This window comes from Pygocentrus nattereri, chromosome 23, assembly GCF_015220715.1.
Source record: "Pygocentrus nattereri isolate fPygNat1 chromosome 23, fPygNat1.pri, whole genome shotgun sequence".
Taxonomy (NCBI): domain Eukaryota; kingdom Metazoa; phylum Chordata; class Actinopteri; order Characiformes; family Serrasalmidae; genus Pygocentrus; species Pygocentrus nattereri.
In genome coordinates, this window is record NC_051233.1 from 17,670,963 (window position 1) to 17,696,951 (window position 25,989).

The window sequence follows — 25,989 nt, forward strand, 5'->3', positions numbered from 1 at the left end:
AAACATGAAATACAAGTATTTCTGCATTGGAAAGCTAAAGAACATATTTATTTATTTAAATTATAGTTATTGTTATATTAAGATATTTGAAATAATTTTGTGCCATTTCTGTTGGATAATTCAGCATAGTTTTCATACAAAACATACATATTATGTGCAGCTAGCATTTTCAAATTATCTAATACATACAAAAAAAATGAAAAGAATGGAGACAAATGGAAAACTCAGTGGAGAAGAGTTTTGTTGTTTTTTAATATGAATGATTTGTCTTGCTTTGTATCGACTTCTATTTCAGGCACTGGCTTGCCACCACTTTTGTCATCTGGTATGGAGTTCCCTACATGTCATATGACATCTTTGCCATGTACCTCAGCCACTACTATCGTTTCTGGGTCAAAGGTCATGAGGACTACAAAGGGCACTCTTTAAGGACGGTCAACTCATTTGTGAGGAAAGAGTTCCTTCTGGTGCTTCATCACATCGCACTCCTCACCATCCTGCTGCCTATTACGCTGGTAAGTAACAGTAAGAGAGCTAGAGAGATTTATTGTAGGGCTGTATTCTTTTTTTAACTCACAAAAAATGTAGGTTAAACTACACCAAAAATTTTAGAGAGAAGTTATTGTCTAATATATGGAAAATGTTTAAAAGAAATTAGGTTTAGTTGAATGTCTCGCATCTTCACCTCAGCCCAGAGTGCAAACTGAACCACTTTCCATGCAGCTATTAAAGCTAGAGAAGCAAAAGTGTGGAAGACCTGTAAAGAATAATGCTCAGTGAACTCTGTGAACACGACTCAGTTGTCTAACCACTTCAGGCAATAGTATCACCCGTTTTTCTCCTTTTATATTTTTAGTGTTATAGCATGTTTACAACACGACAGCAAAAACAGCAGATGTTTATTGCAATGAAATCACACTCCCTTTTAAAATTTTTTTTTAGCTGTTGGTATCAAGAGAAGCATCTCCTCCACACACTGTTAGTACAGCACAGGAGCTGCTCTATCACTACCACACCAACAAGATCATTGCTATTGTTTTAAATATGATTTGACTGATCAAGTGGGGTGGTGCCTCATTGGAGCATTTGACTCAAAATGGCCACTGTGAACTGAAATATCAGTTAAAATTGAAGCGTGTTTGTTCTGACCCTACGATAGAAAGACCAAATAATTTGAATAGTAATGAAAATGATGAGTGATTTTAAAAATGCTGTTTGTATTTTTTTAGCTCTCTTGAGTTGGTCAGCACAGGAATGTTCAAATAGCTTGAGCCACAGCAGATGAGTGGTGAAAATCTCAGCTGTACTTCATGATTTTTACTAGGAACATTACACAAGCAAATTGTAATAACTGTTCGTGTTAAATAAGATACATTGAGATACAAAAAGAGATACATTGCTCAAGAACTTCACTACAGGTTTGGCACCACTTAAAAACAAAACATCCTGCCCAATATGCACAATACAGCAAAACTGGAGCAGAGAAAAAAGTCCCTGCCAGCACACTAATGCCATCTACAGCAACAGCTTATGAAATGATGACAAAATTCAAATGACAGGGTCAAAGCACAAAGTATAACTTAAAAATAATGAAATTCATTGGCTTAAATGATCAGCTCTTCTCTGTTGTTGAGGACATTTGATAGTGCCCTACATTATCATTTTAGTAAGTTCAGCAAGTGAACTGTTTTTACATTATTGCCAGCTTTTTTCTCGGTATCAGTTTTCAGTCCTGAATTTGGCTTTTGGTTTCGGTCAAGGATTTTAATTTTGGTGCTAATTATCCTAATAAATTACACTACAGGAATTGATGGACACAGACAGACACACGCACAGGCGTGTAATGTTGCGCCAGGGAACAAAGTGGTGTAGAGGAAACCTGGTCTTTTGTTTTGGGGATTCTGTGCCGTCAGTAGTGATATGAGATCACTTTACCTTCGTTTACATTATTCACGTACAGCTGCTGCTTCTCTCTCTCTCTCTCTCTCTCTCTCTCTCTCTCTCTCTCTCTCTCTCTCTCTCTCTCTCTCTCTCTCTCTCTCTCTCTCTCTCTCTCTCTCATTAAAAAAAATCACATACAGCTGATACAGTAGCATGTGCAACACAATGTATATATATTCATGCCTTCTTTTTATTACCTCCGACAGCTATGTGTGATCTATTTGTCTCTTTATTTTAAATGCATATGCAGAATCTTTAACTACATGGTAAAATGGCAAAATTATCCATAAACCCATGTGATGCTAAAGTGTTTTACATTTTTATAGTGTACGTTTGTACAGTAATTTGCCAAAGCATATTGTAATTATGTTCCTCTTGGCAGGTCTTTTAACACACTGTCCTTGCACTGTACTGTCTGGTATAAGGTTACACTGGTGGTGGCCACCGTCTGTTCCAGTGGCTGCTCCATCTCCTCTTTTATTCATCTGTCCTTTGCTACTCAAACGCATACCCATGTCTGGCCACAGATGAGTTCTTAACATCTTAATCCTGTCATCTGTTACAACATTAAATGGCCAATGAGTGCACAGGACGTGTTGGATATGTATGTTTAAGACAGTTTTAGGGATGTGCCAATATGGGAATTGTGGGGCAAGGATATACATCATTCTCATCATATCTCATGGACATATTTGCCAATACATAAACAGCTATAAAAGATGTGTAGAAGGCCAAACACCAAAACCCAAATGTGCTCGTCATATATTTGTTCCTATTCTTAAAGGAATGGGACACTTTTCCACTTACCCCAAATGTAGTTGACAAGCAAAGACATGTTTGGTGTCTTAAGTTTGACCTACAAGTGAAGTCTTTTTTCTTTTTTTTTTAACCACTTAGAGTATGTGTTTTGTCCTTTTTAACAAGTACCCAAATAATTGTTCTCAAGACAACCATTAAAACCAAAAATATTTATAATTGTTTTATAATGAATAATTGTATTTATGTTCAGTCATCTGTCATGTTTTGCCTATGTTAGGGGTATAGGGAATTCCACTTATTTTTTATTTCTGCATAATTAAAACATTGAGATGATATAAACAAAGTCAGTCAGAGTGGTTTAATGTAGAATGCTATGTTCTTAGGAAACTTAAGTCAGAGTTGTTCACACTGGGTCGTAATGGGAACCAGACTTCTGCCTCTAAAAATTCACTCACAGATAGGCCTGTCGCGATAATTACATTATCGACTTATCGTACGATATTTTTTTTAACCGCGATCATTTTTGCCGATGTCGATAATTGGCCATTGGGTTTCCGCGCAAATTTGTTTACATGAGAATAAACCGCAACTACGTTAGATTTCAGAAAGTCACGCAGTGCTGCTCTCTCGCAAACCCCCCCACCCCCCCACCCCCCCACCCCCCCAACACTAGAAAGAGAAGACGAATCTGTGATCAGAGAGCGACATCCACCGGTTAGGAAATGAGTGCAGTACACGGAGAGCGTATGCGTCAATAACAGTGCCTCCACACACACAGGTGGAGATGTGTTAGCTCGCGAACGTATTCGAGGCTAATAGGACTTTCTTAAACCTAAACAGCTCCAGCAAGAACGTTTAGAGTCGTCCCCACGATTTAGAGTCGATTCCACGGCTCCGGTGTGGGAGTATTTTGGCTTTAAGCCAAATGAGCGTGGAGAACCCATCAATGTGAATGAGCCGGTATGTCGACTTTCTTTCAAAACGGTGTCAACGAAAGCTGACAATACAACTAACCTGAGGTCACATTTAAAGCACAACCATCCAGCCCAGTTTTCCGAGCTAAAAAACAAAAACTTCAACTGGAGAGGGGTCTTCCCGAGCTGGAGAGGGGTCTTCCCGTCAGGTGGCTATTACGGATGCCTTTGCTCAGCAGTGTAAATACAAACGCGATAGCGCAAAATGGCGCACACTCACAGATAGTGTAACTCGCCATATAGCCTATGCTGCCGTTAAATACGGTCGAAAAGCAAACATTTATAAACTTTTTGTGAATTTGTGATTCGTATCACTGTGATTTATAGCATATACATATATGATCAGATAAGAGAGACTCCAAGTACCTTTGTGTTATGTTCAGAGTTTAAAAAAGTTAAGTTAATGTAAATGTTACTTTAATATTTATGTTGTTACTTAATGTTGCAATGCCATTCTTTTGCACTTTTTGTTAAAGAGTTTATTTTGTTATAAAGGTCTGTTTAATATTTTGTGCAATTTTCTCAGAATCCACAGAGCACAAGTGTGGTTGTATTTTATTTGTTTTATTTATTTGGGATATTAAAATATTTTCATATTGGAAGCCAAATGTCTGTTCTTAATAATAAAAAAGTTCATTTCACGTTAAAATGTAATTGTATTATTATGCTACTATATTATTATTGTGGCACATTGTCTTAAAGCTCCTTTGGGGAGCCCAGAAGCAAGAAAAAATTCTATAATGGCACTTTAAAATGACAATATTATCGTTTATCGCAATAATTTCTGGGACAAACTATCGTTCTGAAAATTTTGTTATCGTGACAGGCCTACTCACAGAAAGTTCTTACACACAATGATTATGAATAGGCTGCCAGATACCTCATACATTGTTTTATGATTTGGTCTAAAACATGTTTTTTATGGAACATTCATGGGAGGTATGTGCAGGGCATTATGAGGCAAAATGGTCAACACAGAAACTTATTTTTTTAACATCACTTCTGTTTTATCATTTTCATTACAAATAAAAACTCAGGCACATGTAACTCAGGCAATGTTCACTTGGATCATTATGAACGGTAAGTAAAATGTCTATATTTGCATTGTAAGCATCGCAACCCCTGGTTACTAATAAAAGAATATTGGAATAATAAAGAAATGTGAGTCAGTTTCTCTACAGTGAAATGTTTCACATCAGACAACATTTTGAATGACTCTTTACATGCTAATAAATGAATTGTAGAATTTCCAAAAAATCAATAGAATTTCCCTTTAAGGAATGCACAGCAATAGCAGTACCACATTATTCATTATTTCCATGGGTCTGAAATTGGGACATTGGTGTGTGTAAATGTGTTGAAGTAGTAGTAGAAACGTGAAATGTGTGTAAATGTGGAGAAGTAGTGTACTGGTCCCCATTTTTAAGAACAAGGGTGATGTGCAGTAACTACAGAGGTATAAAGTTGATGAGCCACACCATGAAGGTATGGGAAAGAGTTGTTGAAGCAAGGCTAAGGCGAGAGGTTCAGATCAGTGAGCAGTAGTTTGGTTTCATGCCCTGAAAGAGTACCACAGATGCAATTTTTGCATTGAGAGTGTTGGTAGAGAAGTACAGAGAAGGCCAGAAGGAGCTACATTGTGTCTTTGTGGATCTAGAGAAGGCATATGATAGGGTGCCAAGAGAGGAACTGTATGAGGAAGTCAGGTGTAGCTGAAAAGTATGTTAGGATGGTGCAGGACATGTATGAGGATAGTGAGACAGTGGTGAGGTGTGCAGTTGGAGTGACAAATGGCTTCAAGGTGAAGGTAGGGTTACATCAGGGATTAGCTTTGAGCCCCTTCTTGTTTGCAATGGTGATGGAAAGGTTGACCGATGAGGTCAGGCAGGAGGCTCCATGGACCATGATGTTTGCAGATGACATTGTAATCTGTGGTGAGAGTAGAGAGCAGGTGGAAGAGAATAAGAAGAAGAGGTGAAGAAGAGGATGCAGGCAGGATGGAGTGGGTGGAGACAGTTGTCAGGGCTGATGTGTGACAGAAGGATAGCAGCAAGTGTGAAAGGGAAGGTTTACAAGATAGTAGTGCGTCCTGCTATGATGTATTTTTTGGAGACTGTGGCTCTGTCTAAAAGACAGGAGGCTGAGCTGGAGGTGGCGGGAATGAAGATGCTGAGATTTTCATTGGGAGTGAAAAGGATGGACAAGATTAGAAATGAGCAAATCAGAGGGACAGTGAAAGGTGGAGCAGTTTGGAGATAAAGCCAGAGAGGCCAAGTTGAGATGGTTTGGACATGTATTGAGGAGGAATAGTGGACATATTGGTCAAAGAATGTTGGAGATGGAGCTGCCGGGTAGAAGGAGAAGAGGTAGACCTCAGAGAAGGTTTATGGATGTAGTGAAGGTGGACATGGAGATGGTTGGTGTAAAAGTAGAGGAGGCAGTGGATAGGGCAAGATGGAGGCAGATGATCCGCTGTGGCGAAAGGGAGCAGCCGAAAGAAGAAGAAAAGAGGTGTGTGTAAATGTGTTGCTGAATGTTGTGTGTGGGTTTTTTTTTTTTTTTTTGGGTTTTTTTTTTTTTCTAATTTTTTGTTTATTTATTTTTTTCTTCCCTCAGTTCTTTAGGAAAGAGCAGGGTGATTACTTCATTGGCTGCCTCTTCCTTACAGAGCTCAGCACACCTTTTGTCTCACTGGGCAAAATCCTCATTCAGGTAATGAACACGCGCAAACTCTTAATGACTTGCTTGCAGGTTTTCGATGATGGGCTTACAGATCTGCAGACCTCAGGAGACTCTTAATTGTTAACTGATAACTGTTCTTACTGAGGTTGTAATGACCACACACACAAACACACTGGAGCATGTTTCTGCAGGAATGGAAAAGATTTTTTCTGAGGTCTGACATCCTTAGTATGTGTACTACATACAGAAAACTCTTTTGGTTCCATCTGTGTGTGTGTGTGTGTGTGCGTGTGTGTGTGTGTGTGTGTGTGTGTGTGTGTGTGTGTGTGTGTATATATGTGTATTTTTTTTTTTATTATGAAAACCTACATAGTACATTTAACATCTATATCTGCACACTGTGCCCCCTTGTGGAAATGTCTGGTAATGACTTTCCAGCAGCTTGTTCAGTTTTGGTTTCAAGAGCCCGATTTGTTGTCTGTGGTTATTTTATATACAGATCATCCCCCTCACTTAAAGAACACCGACAGAAATCCCATTTTTTGACATGAAAATTCATAGTGTGCTTTGTTACACAACATTCATTTTCCAGTTTACAATGCTATGTTAAATAAACAGGTTGGCAGCAACAATTATAAATTTCTCACCATGTTAACGTTAGCTTGATTACACACAACAAAAACCACTGTCTGTCTTAAAAATGACCTTTAACGCAAACAAATTCAAGTTGCGCTATGCAAGACTTGGACACCTGTCTAGTGGAGATGTGTAACTTGGGGGTTGATTTTACATTTGAGTACTAAACATTAAACCAGACCTTTTTGAGCATGTGCTTGTGAAACTCCTGCAAAATCCATTTCAGGCATGACTAACAGCAGCACACATTTTAGTGTTCTTGTCTTCTGACTCGTTCAATTGAAAAAAGAAATCTAAAATAGTGCAGCTTTAAATATAATTTAACTTTAGTTATTTTTCCAAAAGCTTGCAAAAGCCATACAGTCTTTCATGCAGTTCAGGAGGAATCTGGTGGTGGCATATGGATAGGTCAGTTTCTTGTACATAACTTTATATGTAACTTTCAACATAACAATTATATTAGTTTCATAGTAGTTACCCAGTAAACCTTAAAAGCAGTAACTGAATATTATGCTCGCAGTTTAAGGATTTTCTCTCTCTTCCTCTTTGCAGCTTGGAATGCAGGACTGCTGGTTGCATAAAGTGAATGGAGGCATGGTGCTGCTGAGCTTCTTCCTGTGCCGCATTGTGCTTTTCCCCTACATGTACTGGGTGTATGGTGCTCACTATGGCATCCCGGTCTACAGTGTGCCCTTCCATATCCCGCTCTCAGCAAACTTGGGCAACCTCTGCATCCTGGCGCCCCAAGTCTACTGGTTCGTCCTGCTCTGCCGAAAGGGCTACAGGCTCTACAAGCGTCAGTGCAGCACCAAAGGCCAGGATTCACCCTTATCCTCAACAGAGCCACTTTCCAAAGCAGAGTAGAGCTAGGATAAGTGGCATGGCAAGGCAATGCAACAACCAACCCACATCACCACCAACTGCTAGGATACTCCAGTACTGCTTCTGCTGTCACTTATACTTTAAATGGATTATTAGTATTTCTCTCTACTTTGCACACACACACACACACACACACACACACGACTGTTACAGTGCTGCTCTGCTGCAATTAATTGGAGCAGATGCCTAGGTTGACCTCTGAACCCACCCTACCTGCAGTTCCTTATGTCCAAGGGTAGAAGTGTTCATAATGAAGCCCCATCTCATTTATCTGTCTTTATGATGGACAGATATGCAAGGATAAGGGCTTGAAGGCAGCAGATGAGTGAAAACAGCTGTGAGAGGGGAGTCCACCTAAATAAACCATATAGGTCAAAGGTCTTGACCATCTCTCGTTGTTTAGATAAAGGAGGTTGGAGGATTGTTCAGATGTTGGAGTGATGTTACCTAGAACTGTTTTTTTCCTTCTTTTATCTTTTGCAACACCTCAGATCATGATATTCTGCCCTCCTCAGAAGTTAAGGTATGCATTTATGTATTTTGGAGAGGTTAGGGTTAAAGTAGACGCTTGATTTCAGACATCTATGTGTGACCTCCAAAACCTTTTACTAATCCTTTTGCACATCATTACAGATCACTCCCTTCATTATAATGTATTATGTTTTCAGGCCCCATCTTCATGCCATATGCCTTTGGCCTTACCCCATGAGTTTCACTCCAGAAGCCTCAGTGCTTCCCATAAGTAACCTGTCCACAGCTGAAGTGCTGCTGTTTTCCTGTACGCTTGATCGACCGTAGTTTTGTATTCACACACTGTTCTACTGTTACACTTCATATTCTTCATCTACACTCCTCATTTGAATCTGTTCAGTTAAATCACTGCTCCATCATACCTTTTGCCCCATGTTTTGAAGGGCTTCGGAAAACTTATGACTATGGGTCTACAAGGGGGCAGTATGGTTTCTAATGATGTGTTTACAAAATGGACTCCAGGAGTCCACAACCAGGGAGATGTTACACAAAGCAGAATTTTCAGTTAACCAGATAACTTGAGCCCAAAAACAAGAGTTAGGAAAACAGTTTTTTGGACAGTCTTCACTGTGGGCTTAAGATGTTCAGTTTTACAGAAGAAAAGTCCTTTGTACAATAATCACCCAAATGGTACTAGAGCAGTTGCTCTGTTGACATGGTGATGAGGCTTCTGTGACGTTATGGACTGTTACATAGTGAGGGTGGGGTTCTTGCATAGAAGGAAAGGGGGCATACAACACTTGGCATATCTTTCAGGTCACTTAACTCCTGGGGGGCATCTCTGGGCAACAGATAAAGCAATAACACTGGATGACAAGCAGGGGATTATGTGTAGTTAGTGTAGTAGTGCTGTCAGAATGGGGCCAGGCTACAGAGACTGAAAAGCCGCATTGCACTGTGCTTGTACAGTTGACCTCTGTATTCCAGCAGAAAGAGAAAAGTGGCATCCATGTGGCTATAATGAGTTGCTTGTCTTGTACATAGGCATACTCTTGGTACTTTTTTGGTATTGTTTTAAGCAGATGACTGAGAAATAGCTCAGAAGGTAGATGCGCTTGGCAATGGTTCCTTTAGTGGAATCATGAGGCGGTTTAATCTCTCTGAGGCTGAAGACTGCAGTTGACCTGTCTATCCTCTGCCCACTAATACATTCGTTCGTAGCAAGTGTTGCTAGGCTAGATTGAGCAAGCTTTACAGAACACTGGGAGCATTATAGTGCACTCAAATAAGTTAAAACATTGAAACAAATCAAAACTAGGCAGGTTGGAAACATCAATGACATAATTTGCCAACATGCGAAAGTAACTTGTCTATAGATCAAATGATGTTCTTGTCAGCATTCTGTAGAGCTTCTTCAAGCTTGCAAAAAAAAATTAATAAAAAAAAAAACGCATTTGTGGGCAGAGCACCAGTAGGTTAGAGTAAGTTTTCCAGACACAGATTAAGACTTTAGTCTCAGTCTCCTTTCACTAGAGTTTAATAACCAGCCTTTATAGACATATTTCCTATGGTGCACAACTAAAGAAGCAGCAGCTTCTGACCAGTTTTCTGTACACGTGTAAGTTAGCTTTAGCCGTAGCATGGAACTCGGAGACCTTCTTCAAAGGGCATTAGCATTTTCTGAACATATTTTTCTGAACACATTTTCAGCAAATGCAGATCACAAATACTTTTTTTTTTATTATTATAGCAACTTTTAGATTCAATTTAAGCACTTTCAACAGCATGTACCTTTACAATGTAAATATTTAAGGAAATGACTTGCGTCTCAGATTTAACATAATTTCTAAGCTGAGCTGGAGGTAGTTATTACTTTCAGTTTGTTTATTTCAATAAGAGTGGACGTGAGAGCTGTGAGGTTTATACAGTAGTATATTCAGATTTTACCTTTTCCCTCTGGATTGGAACACAATGTTTTTGGCTTTTCTGTGTAGGACAAGCTCAAATCAACATACAAATGCCCACCCAGCACCTTTTGCAAAGTCCAGCACCCATTGCATTACAACCAAAGTTTTAGTTTGGGTAGGTTGACAGTTTTTCTTCAGAATTTTGTGTTGTCTATAGCAGTGCACAGCAGTTCAGCATTTTTGTTCACATGATAACTGCTTGTCGTTCAAAATGGCCAGTTTGTCCCAAAATGGCCAGTTTGTTTAAATGTTCTTGGCTCTTGGTTTCTGCCAATTAGATGAGGAACAGTTCTGGATGTCATTGCCTCATCAGGCAGATCAGGTCAATAGTTTTTTTTAACTGACCTGGACTGAATATCCCAAAAGCATCTTAGCACAAAGATCATTCTTAAATGGTAGAGACAGAACATTCTCTCTACCAGTTATGATGATCTTACAGTTCCATAAGCATCTTATGATCTCAAACTTTTTCTTATTTGGCCTACATCCTTCCATCTTCTTCCTGTCACCAGAAATCATAACCACAAGCAAAAGTCCAAGAAATACTTTTGCTCTTGTTGACTTTTCTCAGTCTGTAATGGAAGGCCTGTTGGAATCTTCCCACATTTAACTTTTGATTCTTTTGTAGTTCAAAGAGAAAAGTGTGTGTGCACTTTTACTTTGATTGAAAGATCATATACAAGTAGCATTTTTGGGGAAATAACTATTCAATGTGGGCATATCTGTGTGGAATCAGTTATTCAGAACTTGAAGGTCAAAAAAATGCAAACATAATCCTGATAATCATATTTTTATTATGCTGAGAGATTTTTAACAGCAATATATGAAGTCTTAGGCCTAGTCTGAAGTGAGGCTTCCTTTCTGCTCAGGGTTTGGTATAGACAACATTAACTGCTGTCTGCAGAGGTTTATTTTAGATATGAAAGTTGAAACTGAGTTTAAAAACCATTATAAAAAAATACACATCTTACGCTGAAAACAGCCTAGAGGTTTCATTTGTTTTTGTTGGTTACTGACATGACTTGATATTGCAGCACTAGGGTTGATAGACCAGAGATTGTCAGGAACTTTACTCAGCAGTGACAGATGACTTAAGACAGAAGACGGTATAAAAGCTCACCTCTACATATGAGATACTGTCTTAGTTTCTGTACGTCTTAGTTTCTGTGCATCATTAAAGTAATAGTTTGAAGAAAAATGTGATACACAATTTTACTCTTGCCTCAAATATAGTCAATCAGCCAAAATGTTGGGTGTCTGAAGTTTTCCTCAAATTGCAAATGTACAAAATTCATGCAACAAGATTGCTAAAAATGGTAGTAGTAGCCAAGTCAGTAAAGTGTTCACTTGTTGACCATCCTGGCAACATCAACAGCCAGTTATTTTTATTCATACACAAGACAAGGGTCAGATTAATTAAATTTGCTTTAATAAGAAAAAAAAACTTGCACAGGATCTCAAGACAAACACTAAGACCGTTATAAGAATTCTTAATCTTAAAAAAAAAAAGTAATTGTTTTCTTAAGAAAATCTTGTTTCCAATCTATATGTAGGTTATAGCCATCAACATCATGTTACCTTTCAGATTACCAGAAATTATACCATATCTACATAACCAATTATTCACTATGTATGTATGTGTATATATATATATATAAAATACACACACAGATTAGATAGATAGATGGATGAGGCTTGCACTTTTATGGCTTATTTAATGTTGTTTTTATTTTTATATGTTAAATTCAGTAAATAAACAAAATAGCCTCAAGGCCTTTAGTGCAAAACTAAATGTTAACAAACATGTCTTGGCTGATTAATTACATTTAAGGTAAAGGGGATTTTTCTTTTCTCCAAACTGTTCCTTTAACTGAGAGCTTATGAAGTCTGAATACAAAAGTACAGAGATTTAGGAACATTGGGTCTCATTTACCAACCGTTCTTAAGAATTTCCTTCTTAAAATCCATTTAATGCTAAAACACTAAGAGTATTTTAGATTCCATTGCATTCTTCTGAGGTTCACAGGTTCTTTTAGTTGTCATGAGTTCTACACTATCAGTAATCTGAGGGCCGCATACACATCTTTGTGCTCAGCATTAGGAGCAAAAGCTGCGAGTTTAGAATGTGAATTGCTACACTGATATGTCTTTGCTGCTCTGGTTTGAAAACATATCCAGACTACTATGGAGATCTCATGGTTTGGAGGGGCTTTCAGTTTTTCAGCGTAGCGTCCTTGCACTGGGACGCTGGGTATAATACAAAGAAAAACTGTTAACTTTACAGGAGAGGGTAAAAGCGTTAACTTTCAATGTAAGTTAATGTAAAAAGCAGTTTTGGAACATTTCTGTTGGTCTAGTCAGCATGAAATTTTTCACCCAAGGTAAAAGGCAGTTGCTGAGCTAAAATTTTGAGGAAAACTAAAAATTGCAAAAAATCAAGTCATGACACTATATAATTCTTTAGATTTTAAAAACATTAATATACAAATACAGTGTCCTACCAAAATTTGAATTCTAAACACCTGTTGTTGTCTAGATGAAAACTTCTGGACTTGTAACTCAAATCAAAAATTTAGTGCCTTGTGTTAAATCTGTGTGCAATGTCCACACAAGCTTGGGGCACACCAGCGGTGGTCAGGTTGTAGTCACAGACTGCAGTGTCTGTGGACTTAAAGGGAATGTTCATCAATTTTTCAAAATATTTCTTGCATTTGCTGGTCTTACTTGCCATGAGATTAAAGATTGGGTGAGGGCAATAACTTTTCTGGAGCTTTATCTTGACTTTTGACTGTTAATGTAACAGGAATGCATTAGGCCAAATGGTGGCCCACTGCAAAGATGAATATGTAACAAGTTAAAACTTGGTCCAAGTACTCTTGACCATTAGTGGTGTTTTTCTTGAAAAACTGGCGAACATTTTCTTTAAAGAATGGATGCATCAAAACAGAATAAGGACACCATAATCATCTTTCTTGTTAACAAGTGTTGGGGTTTTTTCCTTTTCTTTCAAGCTAGCAACTTTCCCCTTTGCTAGCCCCTATAACATGTCTCAATTTTATTATTTTAAGTCAAAATAGGTTTGGTGTGCTTTTCTTTTAGTTTAATGATAATGAAATCGTCATAAGTACCTCCCAATTCTTTGATCTAGCTTGCCATAGCATTACGTAACGTGATCAGTGCATGATTAGCTTAGCTATGCAGCCCATTAACATTGAATGAAAGCAGAAAAATAGCTGCCCTCCCATACTTGAACTACAGTGTGACAGTATCTTAACTATGCAAGAGGAAGATTATCACAACATTTAGCGCTTCTTCAAACACATTCCCCTGTTCTTTGACCTCCACATCCAGCTCTGTTGAGACTACAAAGCATGGAAGCAAGTACGGGAGGAAGGAACTCCCAAGAGTTGGGACACAACCAGAGCATGGTGGCATTTATCATTCCCTGATATGGGTTTGCTTCCTTTCTGTGAGTCACTTTATATTTGGCTGCAGTTTTCACGCAAAGATATTCCACACTGACAACCTTTAACACTCCCTGCCTCGTCTTATTTTTGATAACATTCTGATTTTTCAAATATATTTATATATCAGATTTGATATATATATATTGGAGTGTTAGTGTGTAGTGTGACCTTTTGAGAAATTTCTCGTTTGAAAGAGAATGGGCTACTGCATGAAATTAAACTACATATGACTGAGAGGAATTTATTTTTTTGAATTTTGTGAATCCAGACACCCTTTTCAGAGAAGTAAAATCATATTTGCTGGAACTTTATCTTTGTGTTTCACTTGATGTTTTGGGTTGATATGTGCTTGATATTTAAGGTGATTAAAGTGTTTAGTTAAAGTGGCACTCAAGCCAGAATAAAAAAAAAAAATTACACATCTGTGCAAACATGCTTACTTGCACCCTACAGTGGTGCCACAGTAGTCCATCCTTAGATTTTCCATGGTTCTTTAAGGTATTTACCTAATGCATATTGGGTATTGTAGTGAGAGGATGACAAAAATAGGATACAAAATCATGAATTTGTTTTTGCCAATGAGGTGTTATGGAATATTACATGTCAAAGAACATATTAGATGGTGATTTTAGGCCAGAGTGCACACTTATGATCTCACTAAATCACAAACCTCCCATCTAAACAAAGACAGCTATGACCATAACAGCCTTACAGCTTAAAGAAGCAAAACCGTAAACTACATGGCAAAAAGTATCCAGACTCGCACTCTATTTAGTGAAGTTGCACACAAATCTTGTATATCCCTTCATAGAAAACACTGCAAATAGAATGAGATGCTCTGAAGCAACTGTATAGACCAAATCAGACATAACAATATAACCACCTCCTTGTTTCTGTTTAAAAGGGGGCTAGCAAAGTATGCAGCGAAACAGATGGACTACAGTCTGTAATTGTTGAACTACAAAGTGCACCTATATAGTAGGTGGAGCTGATAAAATGGACAATGAGCACAGAAACAAGGAGGTGGTCATAATGTTATGCCTGCTCCCCTGCATTGGGCTGTAGTTTAATGGAACTGTGTTCTCTGAACTGATGGAGTACATCTAATAACTTTGGAATAATTTGGAATGGCATTTGTGATCCAAAACTAAGCATCCAACATCAGTACCTAACCTGACTAGATGTTCCAACATCTAAAGTAAAGTCCCAATAGAGTAGAGGCTGAACAGGGGTACACATCATATTATTGCCCTTGATTTTGGAAGAAACACTGGATGAGCAAGTGTCTACAAAACTTTTGGACATGACCACAGGAACAACAGTACTTTGTATAACCCAAATTGCTATTATTTCTTTACTGTCATTATTACCACTGCAGGACAAAACACATTTAAATCAATAGAGTTACGGCTTACTGATCTACATTTATATAACTAGCCCCCCAAAGACTTTTTAATATTTTATTTATAATCTGTAGGATTCTATATGAGGACCAAAAGACAATCCTTTACTAATAGTTGCAATCATTTTCCTCTCAACATGATACATACATTGACAGGATAAATCATAATGATGCCTCATACCTTTGCAAGACAGCTCTTATATTAATGAAAAATACTTTTAATTACTTTACTTGCTTGCATGATGCAAGTTATTACATGACTTGTGTTTCACATTTACTTCAGCAAAGAACAGCCTGTACTGACCCTTTCGCCAACAAACACATTATACACTTGTCCAACTGGTCCCCCACAGAAACTGGATTGGAAAATAAGTTCTTCCTGAGAATAAGTCCAAATCATTTGACAAGCAAGTAAAGCCTGCCAAAATAGAAAGTCTCATATTCAGTGTCCATTCTTGACTGTTGTGCATCCCAAAGGACTGGTAACCCATCTGACTCGGGAAGTCGCGAGGCTGACGTTCATCGCAGGTAGTATTCGATGGCAGCAGAAAAAGCAGCAAACCCTCCACAGCCCAGAATTCCAGCCTTCAAGCCAGCTAGAGTACAACATGCAATTACAGCACAGTACATTGAGAACTAATGATTAGAATCAGATCACTGTAACTCAATCAGAGCCAAGTTTTAAAGCCCCAGGGAACGTAAATCTATGTTTATACATGTACACTTAAATGTGTAACAAATAATTGAAATGGCCAATGTATTTTATCAGAATTTCTTCCCTTTTAATGCAAACTGGGCAGTCCTAACCTTGGGTAAAACCTGCATAAGCTTTATCCTTGCCACGCAAGGCTGATATAGCTTGTTTTGACCACATAGCTTTAACAAATTTTGTATTTAGCCACAATCTCAATCTCCAACTGTGAGCAACCTAGCAAGTGAAAATTAACCTAGCAAACAGAGTCATCTGTCTGTCTGTCATTTCCTCTTTCTGAAAGAGTAAAAAACTTGTTTCCCATTTTTTGCTTGACAAATATATAGTCAACAGCCTGCGTAAAAGACTAATGCAACCTTGGTTGTGTTTATTAGTGTATAGCTCAGCAGCTAGCCTTAAAGAATTAGATTAACTGAGTATAGGTTAATCTAAATAATTACAAAATAACAGAGGAGTCAACCAAACACATTTTGATGTCCAATGAATGGAACCACTTCCAAGAGAAATAATACCACTCTGGGCCTTCTGGAAGTCCCAGATATACTATATTGCCAAAAGTATTCACTCACCCATCCAAATCACTGAATTCAGGTGTTCCAATCACTTCCATGGCCAAAGGTGCATACAGCCAAGCCCCTAGGCATGCAGACTGCTTCTACAAACATTTGTGAAGAGAATGGGTTGCTCTCAGAAGCTCAGTGCACAGTTCCAGCATGGTGCCATGATAGGAGCCCAGTCAAGAAATTTCCTTGCTACTAAATATTCCACAGTCAATTGTCAGTGGTATTATAACAAATTGGAAGCAATTGGCAATGACAGCAACTCAGCCATGATGTGGTAGGCCACGTAAAATGACAGAGTGGGAGAAGTGTTCTCTAGAGTGACAAATCACGCTTCTCCATCTGGCAATCTGATGGACGAGTGGTTTGGCAGTTACCAAGAATGATACTTGTCTGAATGAATTGTGCCAAGTTTGGTGGAGGGGAGTGTGGATGGGGTGGGGCTGTTTTTCAGGAAAGGAGTTCCAGTGAAAGGAACTCAATGCTTCAGCACCAAAAGATTTTGGAAATTTCATACTTCAAACATTGTGGGAACAGTTTGGTGACAGCCCCTTCCTGGTCCTACATGACTGCGTGGCAGTACACAAACAAGGTCCATAAAGACATAGAAGAGCAGGTTTGGTGTGGAAGAACTTGACTGGCCTGCACAGAATCCTGACCTCAACCTGACAGAACATCTTTGGGATGAATTAGAGCAGAGACTGCGAGCCAGGCCTTCTCATCCAACATCAGTGCCTGACCTCACAAATGCGCTTCTGGAAGAATGGTCAAAAATTCCTATAAACACACTCCTAACCCTTGTTGGAAAGGCTTCCCAGAAGAGTTGAAGCTGGTATAGCTGCAAAGGGTGGGTCGACATCATATTATATCCTAATGATTAAGAATGGGATCTCAGTCATGTTCATATGCGTGTGAAGGCAGACAAGCGAATACTTTTGGCAATATGGTGTATGTCAATCACTCTGAATATGAGTGGCAGCCTAGTTAGTGGACTATTAGAAAAGAAAAATAGTGACAGCTCTTTACTGTAAAACTGCTACAAGGCAAAATATATGTTTATATATAAACATGGAATGTCTTCCAGAAGCTTCAAACACTGTTTAATCTAAAATTTGAATAAGAAGAATTTCAGCCCCATCAGAAATTGTTCATGTTAATTGCCATTAGCTTAGCACTCATTTTCTACCTGCTTATTTGGTTGAGCAGCCTATTACTATTGGTCAGAGGCATGTCAAACTAGTGTTCTAAGTAGAATATTAGGCCACGTCCAGATATGTCACACTTAGGTATGTCTAAAAATTCAATTAGTTTTGAGCAGTGCTTTATCTAATTTCTATCTTGTTTTTTTTTTTATTCAAACATTGTAGTATATTTGACACAATGAGCATAATATCATAAACATCTTTATTATCTTAAACATTCTTCTCTGGGACTTGGCATATAAAGAATGATGCCAATATGAGTCTTACCTCTAAATCCAATCGCACCTCCAGTGATACAGCCACTGTATACTGCATTTTTCCAGTCAGATTTACCACGGTGCTGGAACAGAGATGGCATCATAGCTTTATCTACACAATACATGCATCAAGAAAATGCCACAGAGATTCACTAGACGGAGTCATTTTGCAAACTAAATGATAAGGGTATTACAGTAGTCTTGGAGTAATTGTCATCCACCTATCAGAGTTTAGCTCTAACCATAATCTACCACACCCTATCCATCACATTATCATTTCCAGAAGTCTTTGATTAGCTAGATTTGATGTGTAAGATTTCAGTTGGAGCAGAAATCTGCAGAAAGGTAGCAAATGCTAAATTCTGGCATATCATTTGAAATAAATATATAAAATATATATAACAATCAAGACAGGGCATGGCAATGCCATGAAGGAGCAAGAAACAGGTACTGCAAAGGGAAAAAAACAATAACAGTATATGAAACTTACTGATTCTATGATGCACTCTGTACATGAGAACATAGCACCAACAATGGCAAAATTTTTGGCATAAGACATTCCTCTCTGGCCCATGTCTCTCAAAACCTCTCTTGCTGTGGGAGTCTTTAGTGGGTCTTTGGGATCAAACCCAACATTGGTGTCAATCCCTGCTGTGAAGACTCCAAAAGCACCTCCCAAGACAAAACCTAGCAGAAAAACCACAACATATCAAGAAGTTAAACAAAATGCTAGACAATGGGGCATCTGTTAGCTGACGGCATAACTAGCAGTCAGTGTCCTCCTCCAAGCGTTTTGCATTGTCCAATGATGTAACATTAGCAGCTTATCAGAAAGCTGGTGTCTTTTACCATAACAACTTGATAAGAGAAAGATTTGCAAAACCTGTTCACAGACACAGGTGTATAAAACCAAGCACCTAGGCCTGCAGACTGCTTGTACAAACATTAGTGAAAGAATGGGTCGCTCTCAGGAGCTCAGTGAATTCCAGTTGATCTGTGCAAAAAAGTCCAATCTGGCAACTTCCTCCCTACTAAATATTCCAGTCAACTGTCAGTGGGATTATAACAAAGTGGAAGCAATTAGGAACGAAAGCAACTCAGCCACAAAAAAAATAACACAGCGGGGTCAGTGGATACTGCATAGTGCGCAGAGGTCACCAACTTTCTGCAGTCAATCGCTACAGATCTCCAAACTTCATGTGGCCTTCAGATTAGCTCAAGAACGGTGCAAAGAGAGCTTCATGGAATGGTTTCCATGGCCGAGCAGCTGCATCCAAGCCTTACATCACCAAGCGCTATGTAAAGTGTTGCCACTGGACTCTAGAGCAGTTGAGACATGTGCTCTCTAGCAATCCGATGGACGAGTCTTGATTTGGCAGTTGCCAAGAGAACAGTACTTGTCTGACTGCATTGTGCCAAATGTAAAGTTCAGTGGAGGGGGATTATGATGTGGGGTTGTTTTTCAGGAGTTGGGCTCAGCCCCTTAGTTCCAGTGAAAGGAACTCTTAATGCTTTAGCAGACAAAGAGATTTTGGACAATTTCATGCTCCCAACTTTGTGGGAAAAGTTTGGGGATGGCCCCTTCCTGTTCCAACATAACTGCGCACCAGTGCACAAAGCAAGGTCCATAAAGACATGGAAGAGCGAGTTTGGTGTGGAAGAATTTGACTGGCCTGCACAGAGTCCTGACCTCAACCTAATAGAACACCTTTGGGATGAATTAGAGCGGAGACTGCGATCCAGGCCTTCTCGTCCAACATCAGTCTGACCTCATAAATGCGCTTCTGGAAGTAAAAAATTCCTATAAACACACGATCCCAGTAGCAGAATCAATATTAAAAGAATTTGGTTCTTTTTCAGGTTATAAATTAAATTTCCAGAAGAGTGAGTGCTTCCCTGTGAGTCGGGATGCTCATAATTTAACTCAGGCCGCTATCCCGTTCCGCCTTTCACCAGCGGGCTTTAGATACTCCTAAACCTTGTAGAAGTCTTCCTAGATGAGTTGAAGCTGTTATAGCTGCAAAGGGTGAGTCAACATCATCACTCTCTCTGGCTCTCAACGAAGGCGGTCGCACTTTCTCCCTCTCCTCTACCTTATCTCTCCTGCTTCACTTCTCCAGTCTAGTCTACTGTCTTTACTTGAGAGGCTCTCTCCGCTCTGCTCTTCAAACTAAGAAAAATGGATTTGATTAAATGGTCTCTCAACGCAATTGATACCATCTTCTCGAGGAGAAGTCTGTTTTCGGGGGGAACCAGCCTGTCCTGTCAAAACGTTTGCAGCTGGCTACACGATGGACGCGTGGGAGAGGTGGCGAGTCGTGTGCCTGGCGGCTCTTTCCATGGAGGATATTGAGGACGTCTACCTATTCAGAACCATGATTACAGGCGTTTTGCTGGTTTAGGCATTGCCCTGGTTTATCACGAGATTCGGAAAATAAGGGACAGCTGTCCACGGCCCCTTAAAGCTGCCCAACATGATGAATCCTGTTAATCTGCTTTCGGCTGCCCGTATCTGCACTGGCCTTGGCCACTGCCGGAACAACTAATTCTTCCAGAAGAACACTGCAGTGAGATGCTCTTTTCATCCCTTCCCCCACTCCCCCAAACACCTGCTGACTGTTGACTCTGCCTGGGACCCATTCCCAGTCTCCATGGCAATTTGCTGTGTTATCGCTATGACACCCAGCGGACTGAGGTATGTAGACTGGGATGCCAGGGGAAGCACCTTCTCCAGGCCCCCCTTAATTCATTCCCCGGTCCTTCCCCATGCCTTCGGTGCTTTTAAACCCCCCCCAAAAAAAACTTTAAAGGACTCAGGAGGTATGTCTAGGTAAACAGATTGTCAGATTGTTCTGAAAAGTAAACACAAAGGTTATATTTGCGTAGTAGACATTGCAACCCCGGTATCCATCACCACCACTGTAAATAAATCCCTACAATGGATTTTTCCCATCAAAACACTCTGAATAGATCTGTTCGCATTTCAATGACTCAATAAAATACTTTTTAAAAATGTTTGGCTTCATTATTAACAGGAAGTTTTTTCCAAGACATGTATGAGGATAGTGAGACAGTGGTGAGGTGTGCAGTTGGAGTGACAAATGGTTTTAAGGTGAAGGTAGGGTTACATCAGGGATCAGCTTTGAGCCCCTTCTTGTTTGCAATGGTGATGGAAAGGTTGACAGATGAGGTCAGGCAGGAGGCTCCATGATGTTTGCAGATGACATTGTAATCTCTGGTGAGAGTAGAGAGCAGGTGGAAGAGAATCTGGAGAAGTGGAGGTTTGCACTGGAGAGGAGAGGAATGAAGGTCAGTAGAGACAAGACGGAATACATGTGTGTGAATGAGAGGGAGGCAGGTGGAAAGGTGAAGATGCAAGGAGTGGAGGTCGTAAAGGTGGATGACTTCAAATATCTTGGGTCAACCATCCAGAGCAATGGACAGTGTAGAAAAGAGGTGAAGAAGAGGATGCAGGCAGGATGGAGTGGGTGGAGACGGCTGTCAGCACTGATGTGTGACAGAAGGATAGCAGCAAGAGTGAAAGGGAAGGTTGACAAGGTAGTAGTGCGTCCTGCTATGATGTGTGGTTTGGAGACTGTGGCTCTGTCTAAAAGACAGGAGGCTGAGCTGGAGGTGGCGGAGATGAAGATGCTGAGATTTTCGTTGGGAGTGACAAGGATGGACAAGATTAGAAATGAGCAGATCAGAGGGACAGTGAAGGTGGAGCAGTTTGGAGATAAGCCAGAGAGGCCAGGTTGAGATGGTTTGGACCTTGTGTTGAGGAGGATATATTGGTCAAAGAATGTTGGAGATGGAGCTGCCAGGTAGAAGGAGAAGAGGTAGACCTCAGAGAAGGTTTATGGATGTAGTGAAGGCGGAAATGGAGATGGTTGGTGTAAAAGTAGAGGAGGCAGTGGATAGGGCAAGATGGAGGCAGATGATCCGCTGTGGCGGCCCCTAAAGGGAGCAGCCGAAAGAAGAAGAAGAAGAAGAAGAAGAAGAAGCTGATGGTATTGATTCAGGGTGGCCTTGGGCTCATGCGCAGTTGCTCCAAAGCGTCTCATTCTATTCGCAGTGCTTTCCAATGGAGATTATATAAGCTGCGTGTGTACAACTGAATACCTGTGTGAGCAATGTACATCTTAGTTAAATTCACGAGGCTTAAATTGGCTTCTTATTCGAAATTTCCCGTTCCAACTTAAATGGTGCAGCAATTACATGCAAGTACCAAGTTGCATCAATTAATGGGACGGGAAAATTCGAACACGACACTGGCGAGTAAGAAGGTGAATAGCTTCGTGGTGAATTCGCTCTATCAGAGCGTGTGTGTGGACATTTGTGGACATGTAGTGAAGGTGAGATTTCATGTACCTCCTATGCAGGCCAGCGCTGCTTTAAAGGCGCAGCTCTCCATTCCGCGCTCGATCAGCTTCTGCTCCTCCGTTTTCTGGGGACTCGGTAAGCCCCCCATCACGCTCGGGTTCAGCTCTTTAATTTGCCTCTTGCTCCCGATAAGGTGCTCCAAAACAACACTGTACTGTAAATATTCATTGTCCTGGCCGGCTGTTGATCGCTCCTCGCTGCCTCTTGCGGGCGCCGCCATGCCGCAAGAAGGATGAGATGGTAAATGTAGCAAATGAAAATGAATCTGGATTCGACAAAACGCCCGTCACAGTAAGAAAATGTTTTAAAACATAGTTTCCCCAGCAAAAAGAGACATACAAGTGTCAAATGTATTTCCAAATCCATTAGATTTATGGCATAATTTTATACACGTTGTGAGGTTTTAATAAACAATTTGCGCAGATTCGACACTGAAAGTGAATTGACCTTCATAAATGCGCGCATAAATAAAATTGTATTTATTCCCACAGGCTCCAGCACCCCCGACCCCCCTCCTACCTTCAGCCCCTGGTTTTTGTACAGTAAATAAAATGGTTATATTTGTGTTGTGAATTGTGAATATCGGGACCCCGGGTTCCTATTACCAACGCTATAAAAGAATCTTTAAGCTATTCTACAGCGAACCACACTGAATGACTTTGTTTACGTAGCAATGAGTGAATTATTCAGAAATTAAAAATTCAATTTAAGCTAATCCGTAGCTAATACTTTATATACAGTCTTTGGCTAAAATAAGCCAACTAGTCAAACTACCATATATTGCATAGTATACATATAAATAGGAACGGGTCGTCAGCACCAGTGGTCAGATGTATTGGGACAGTGTGTTGGGAATTGGGTGTTGGGTGCATGTGTGTTATTGACCCTGAGAGATTTATTTAATTTTCTCCTGAAATCGCTTTTGTGTAAGTAAATTACCCTGTTTACAGTATTTCATTTTGCTCATTACACTAGTAATCCGTTTAAAACAAACAAATAAATAAAAGTTAATAATAATACAAAAAAAATAAAAAGGGGAATCTCATGAGGACTGGAATTTGCCGAAAGGAGGTGGAAAGCTCCTTCAGTTCTCGCAATACAGTGAAATCTGATGCCTTGTTTATGTGGTGTGTGGTTTTAATATCAGCCACTGGATGGCAGTGTTGGGTGTCAGGTACAGTCTATGAGAAAGACTATTTTGGTGACACTTGAATTGCGTAATGTCTATCGAGAACACTGTGCTGAAGGGCACATCCATCCACAATTTTAGCTTCATAATTCAGGGTTTGAGATGTAAAGTACAAAAAACTAAGTAATCCAAAACGGTTTGATGTGCATAACGGAGAATCTATTGTCAGACAGTGTCTCAGGCATCAGGCAGCCTATTTTACCCATTTGATCTGTTATCTGTCTGTGAGGGAGATTTTACAGGCATTAAACGGTTTGGAGGTCTGGTTCCTCCCTGCTGAAAAAAAGACCATTAGAAAACATTAGGATTAACATTAGGATTTTGCTTTTGAAGGGAATGTACCTTAATGGTTTCCAAGAGAAGCTACTAGTTTCCTGTAGAACACTTTTATATCACATTATGAAACCATCAAACATTCAGCCACTTGTCACCTGTTATACCATTAGGATCCTTTATGCTGGACTTATGGTAACGTTACTGTGTGGCCATTCTTTTTGAATCAAAGCACGTCATATATTCTGCAAATACATATTTGCTTTATCAGTAAAAAGTCATTCCTTAGTGTGCTTTGTCCCCCTTTGCCACCCCATGTCTAAAACCCTGTACACATCACTGTTTAAGAACCAAAGATTCTTCTTTGTTCTTTTTTCTTCTTGTTTTATACATCTTTTCATCCATCCTTTCTCTCTCATTTTCTACCAAGTTCATCACATTCAAGTCTTAAATTACAATACACAAATTCATTCAAACTCACAGTCATAAATACCATAGACATGTGCTAACACAAACACATAAACACAAGGAAGCAGTGAGCAGAGAGGCAGGCTGGAACGTGCCCCAAGCCAAGTTCAGTGCTCAAGTTTACATGCAAAACTCAAACCCTTACACAATTTAATCATTATTTGCAGTGATCTTATCGTCAGTGCATATTTGCTAACTATATAGTTTCACTGAGTCATCAATGATGATAGTAGGAACTCTTTAGATTGGAATGATAATTACTTTCAACAGCTGAAGACTGAAAGCTGAAAGTAGTTGTATGGCAATATAAAATATGCTATCTTTGTGAACCTTTGCAGAACTGACCTTATTGATAGACTGCATATATCATCAAAATTTATATGTAATGATTTAAGAATTATTAGTAATTATCAGTTGATGACAGTTTAAGAGCATAATAAATTCTCTGACATGATGATCTAGAAGCATTTTGTAAACAAGCCCCTGTGCTTTAATGATGTAAAATAGAACTCTTTGGTCATAATCATCAAAAGTATGTTTGTAGAACAAAGGAGCAACATTTGATGAAAAGAACACAGTGCCAACTGTCAATCATATTGGATCTCTTATGCTTTGGGGTTGTGTGCTAATCAGTGATAGAAGATTGGATTCCACCACATATCACCAAATTCCAAATGAATGTGATACAGTAATGACCTACTTCAAGAAATACAAGAAGAAGCTTTCGGAATGGCCTTTATAGTCCTACTCAATGAACAATATTGAGAAACTGTGGGCCCAAAAATATAGCAGTTCTTCATCACTTACAGCAGTGTTCTGCAAGGAAGAGCAAGTAAAGATACTTAAAACAACACCAAAAGACTCCTAGCTAGATGGCAACCAAATGCATTTGCAAGCTGTGATTTTTTTTATGTTCATGAAGAAGAAGCAGATCATTTTAAATATAATTTGCAGCAGAGGCTGGATCTTTTTCACTTCAAAAATGAACATGAATATGTAAGTTAGGTCTGTCCAGACTTTTGCACGCAAGAATCAGATAAGCCCGTTAAAGTCAGTGCTTTCCTTCCTCCATTGCAGAGGATTTGAGGTGATTTAGACCCTTATCACGAAAACACTCCCCTACCAATCTTTCACTGCATCATCACTGAGCTGCCTCATTTCCAGCTAAGGAAAATCTGTCTGTTATGTTTACACCATTGTGTTGATGTAAAACTACATGCTCAGCCCAGAAATGTTTTGGCTATTATGAGATAAGCCTGTGTACACCTTTAAAAATTAAGGTACCCAAGTTCAGATTTATTGATTTCACTCATGTATTTGCAAAAAATTAACCTTTGCACTGTAAATCTATTGCTTATTTAGTTCTTATATTGTTTTATAAAATACACTTTACTGCTTTCTGATTTGTGAGACATTGCTTTAGATTAGTTTTACAATAAGGTTTTGACCTTAAAACTTTCAAATCAGTTCATGATTGAGAGGTACATGCAGGATGTTAATAAGCAAAATAATCCTCAACGACAATATTTTTTTCTGATTTACCACTAGTTCACCATCACCACTGTAAAAAATTAGACTCTAAGTTTTTCTGTAATGCAATATTTCACCTCAAACCAATCTGCATGACTTTCATGCAGAACTTTTGAAAAATAAGTGGAATTCCCTTTTCACAGGCCGGAGTTATGCTTTGATAGACGTGCCAAGGTGTACCATCTCCATATCTTCCTCCATCTCTTCTACTCTGCCTGTTCTTGTTCTTGCGCA

The 25,989-nt window shown here is 39.4% G+C and overlaps 2 protein-coding genes across 2 annotated transcripts in view; one reads left to right on the forward strand and one right to left on the reverse strand.

Annotated features, from left to right (window-relative positions):
• Positions 1 to 14,196, forward strand: part of tlcd3a (TLC domain containing 3A) — a 28,068-nt gene extending 13,872 nt beyond the window's left edge. Inside the window, exons 3-5 of the mRNA XM_017703890.2 lie at positions 296 to 515; positions 6,291 to 6,386; positions 7,545 to 14,196. Coding sequence (XP_017559379.1) covers positions 296 to 515; positions 6,291 to 6,386; positions 7,545 to 7,856 — 628 coding nt within the window. The 3' untranslated portion in view covers positions 7,857 to 14,196. The remainder of the gene's footprint in view (positions 1 to 295; positions 516 to 6,290; positions 6,387 to 7,544) is intronic.
• Positions 14,197 to 15,022: 826 nt separating this feature from the next.
• timm22 (translocase of inner mitochondrial membrane 22 homolog (yeast)) lies at positions 15,023 to 22,553 on the reverse strand. The gene is made up of 4 exons (XM_017703861.2): positions 22,284 to 22,553; positions 18,403 to 18,599; positions 17,923 to 17,995; positions 15,023 to 15,777 (listed from the first exon to the last, which is right to left on the reverse strand). Exons 1-4 carry the CDS (start codon positions 22,513 to 22,515, stop codon positions 15,701 to 15,703), a joined length of 579 nt encoding a protein of 192 aa, XP_017559350.1. The 5' UTR covers positions 22,516 to 22,553; the 3' UTR covers positions 15,023 to 15,700.
• Between the last annotated feature and the right edge of the window lie 3,436 nt (positions 22,554 to 25,989).

What these genes read in the sequence shown, in the direction of transcription:
- timm22 (XM_017703861.2), bottom strand. Translation starts at nt 22,515, where the DNA reads ATGGCGGCGCCCGCAAGAGGCAGCGAGGAGCGATCAACAGCCGGCCAG. An exon ending in AGCGCTGGCCTGCATAGGAG is followed by an intron (nt 18,600 to 22,283) that starts GTACATGAAATC and finishes TTTTTCTGCTAG; the next exon opens with GTTTTGTCTTGGGAGGTGCT. An exon ending in AGGTGCGATTGGATTTAGAG is followed by an intron (nt 15,778 to 17,922) that starts GTAAGACTCATA and finishes GTTGTACTCTAG; the next exon opens with CTGGCTTGAAGGCTGGAATT.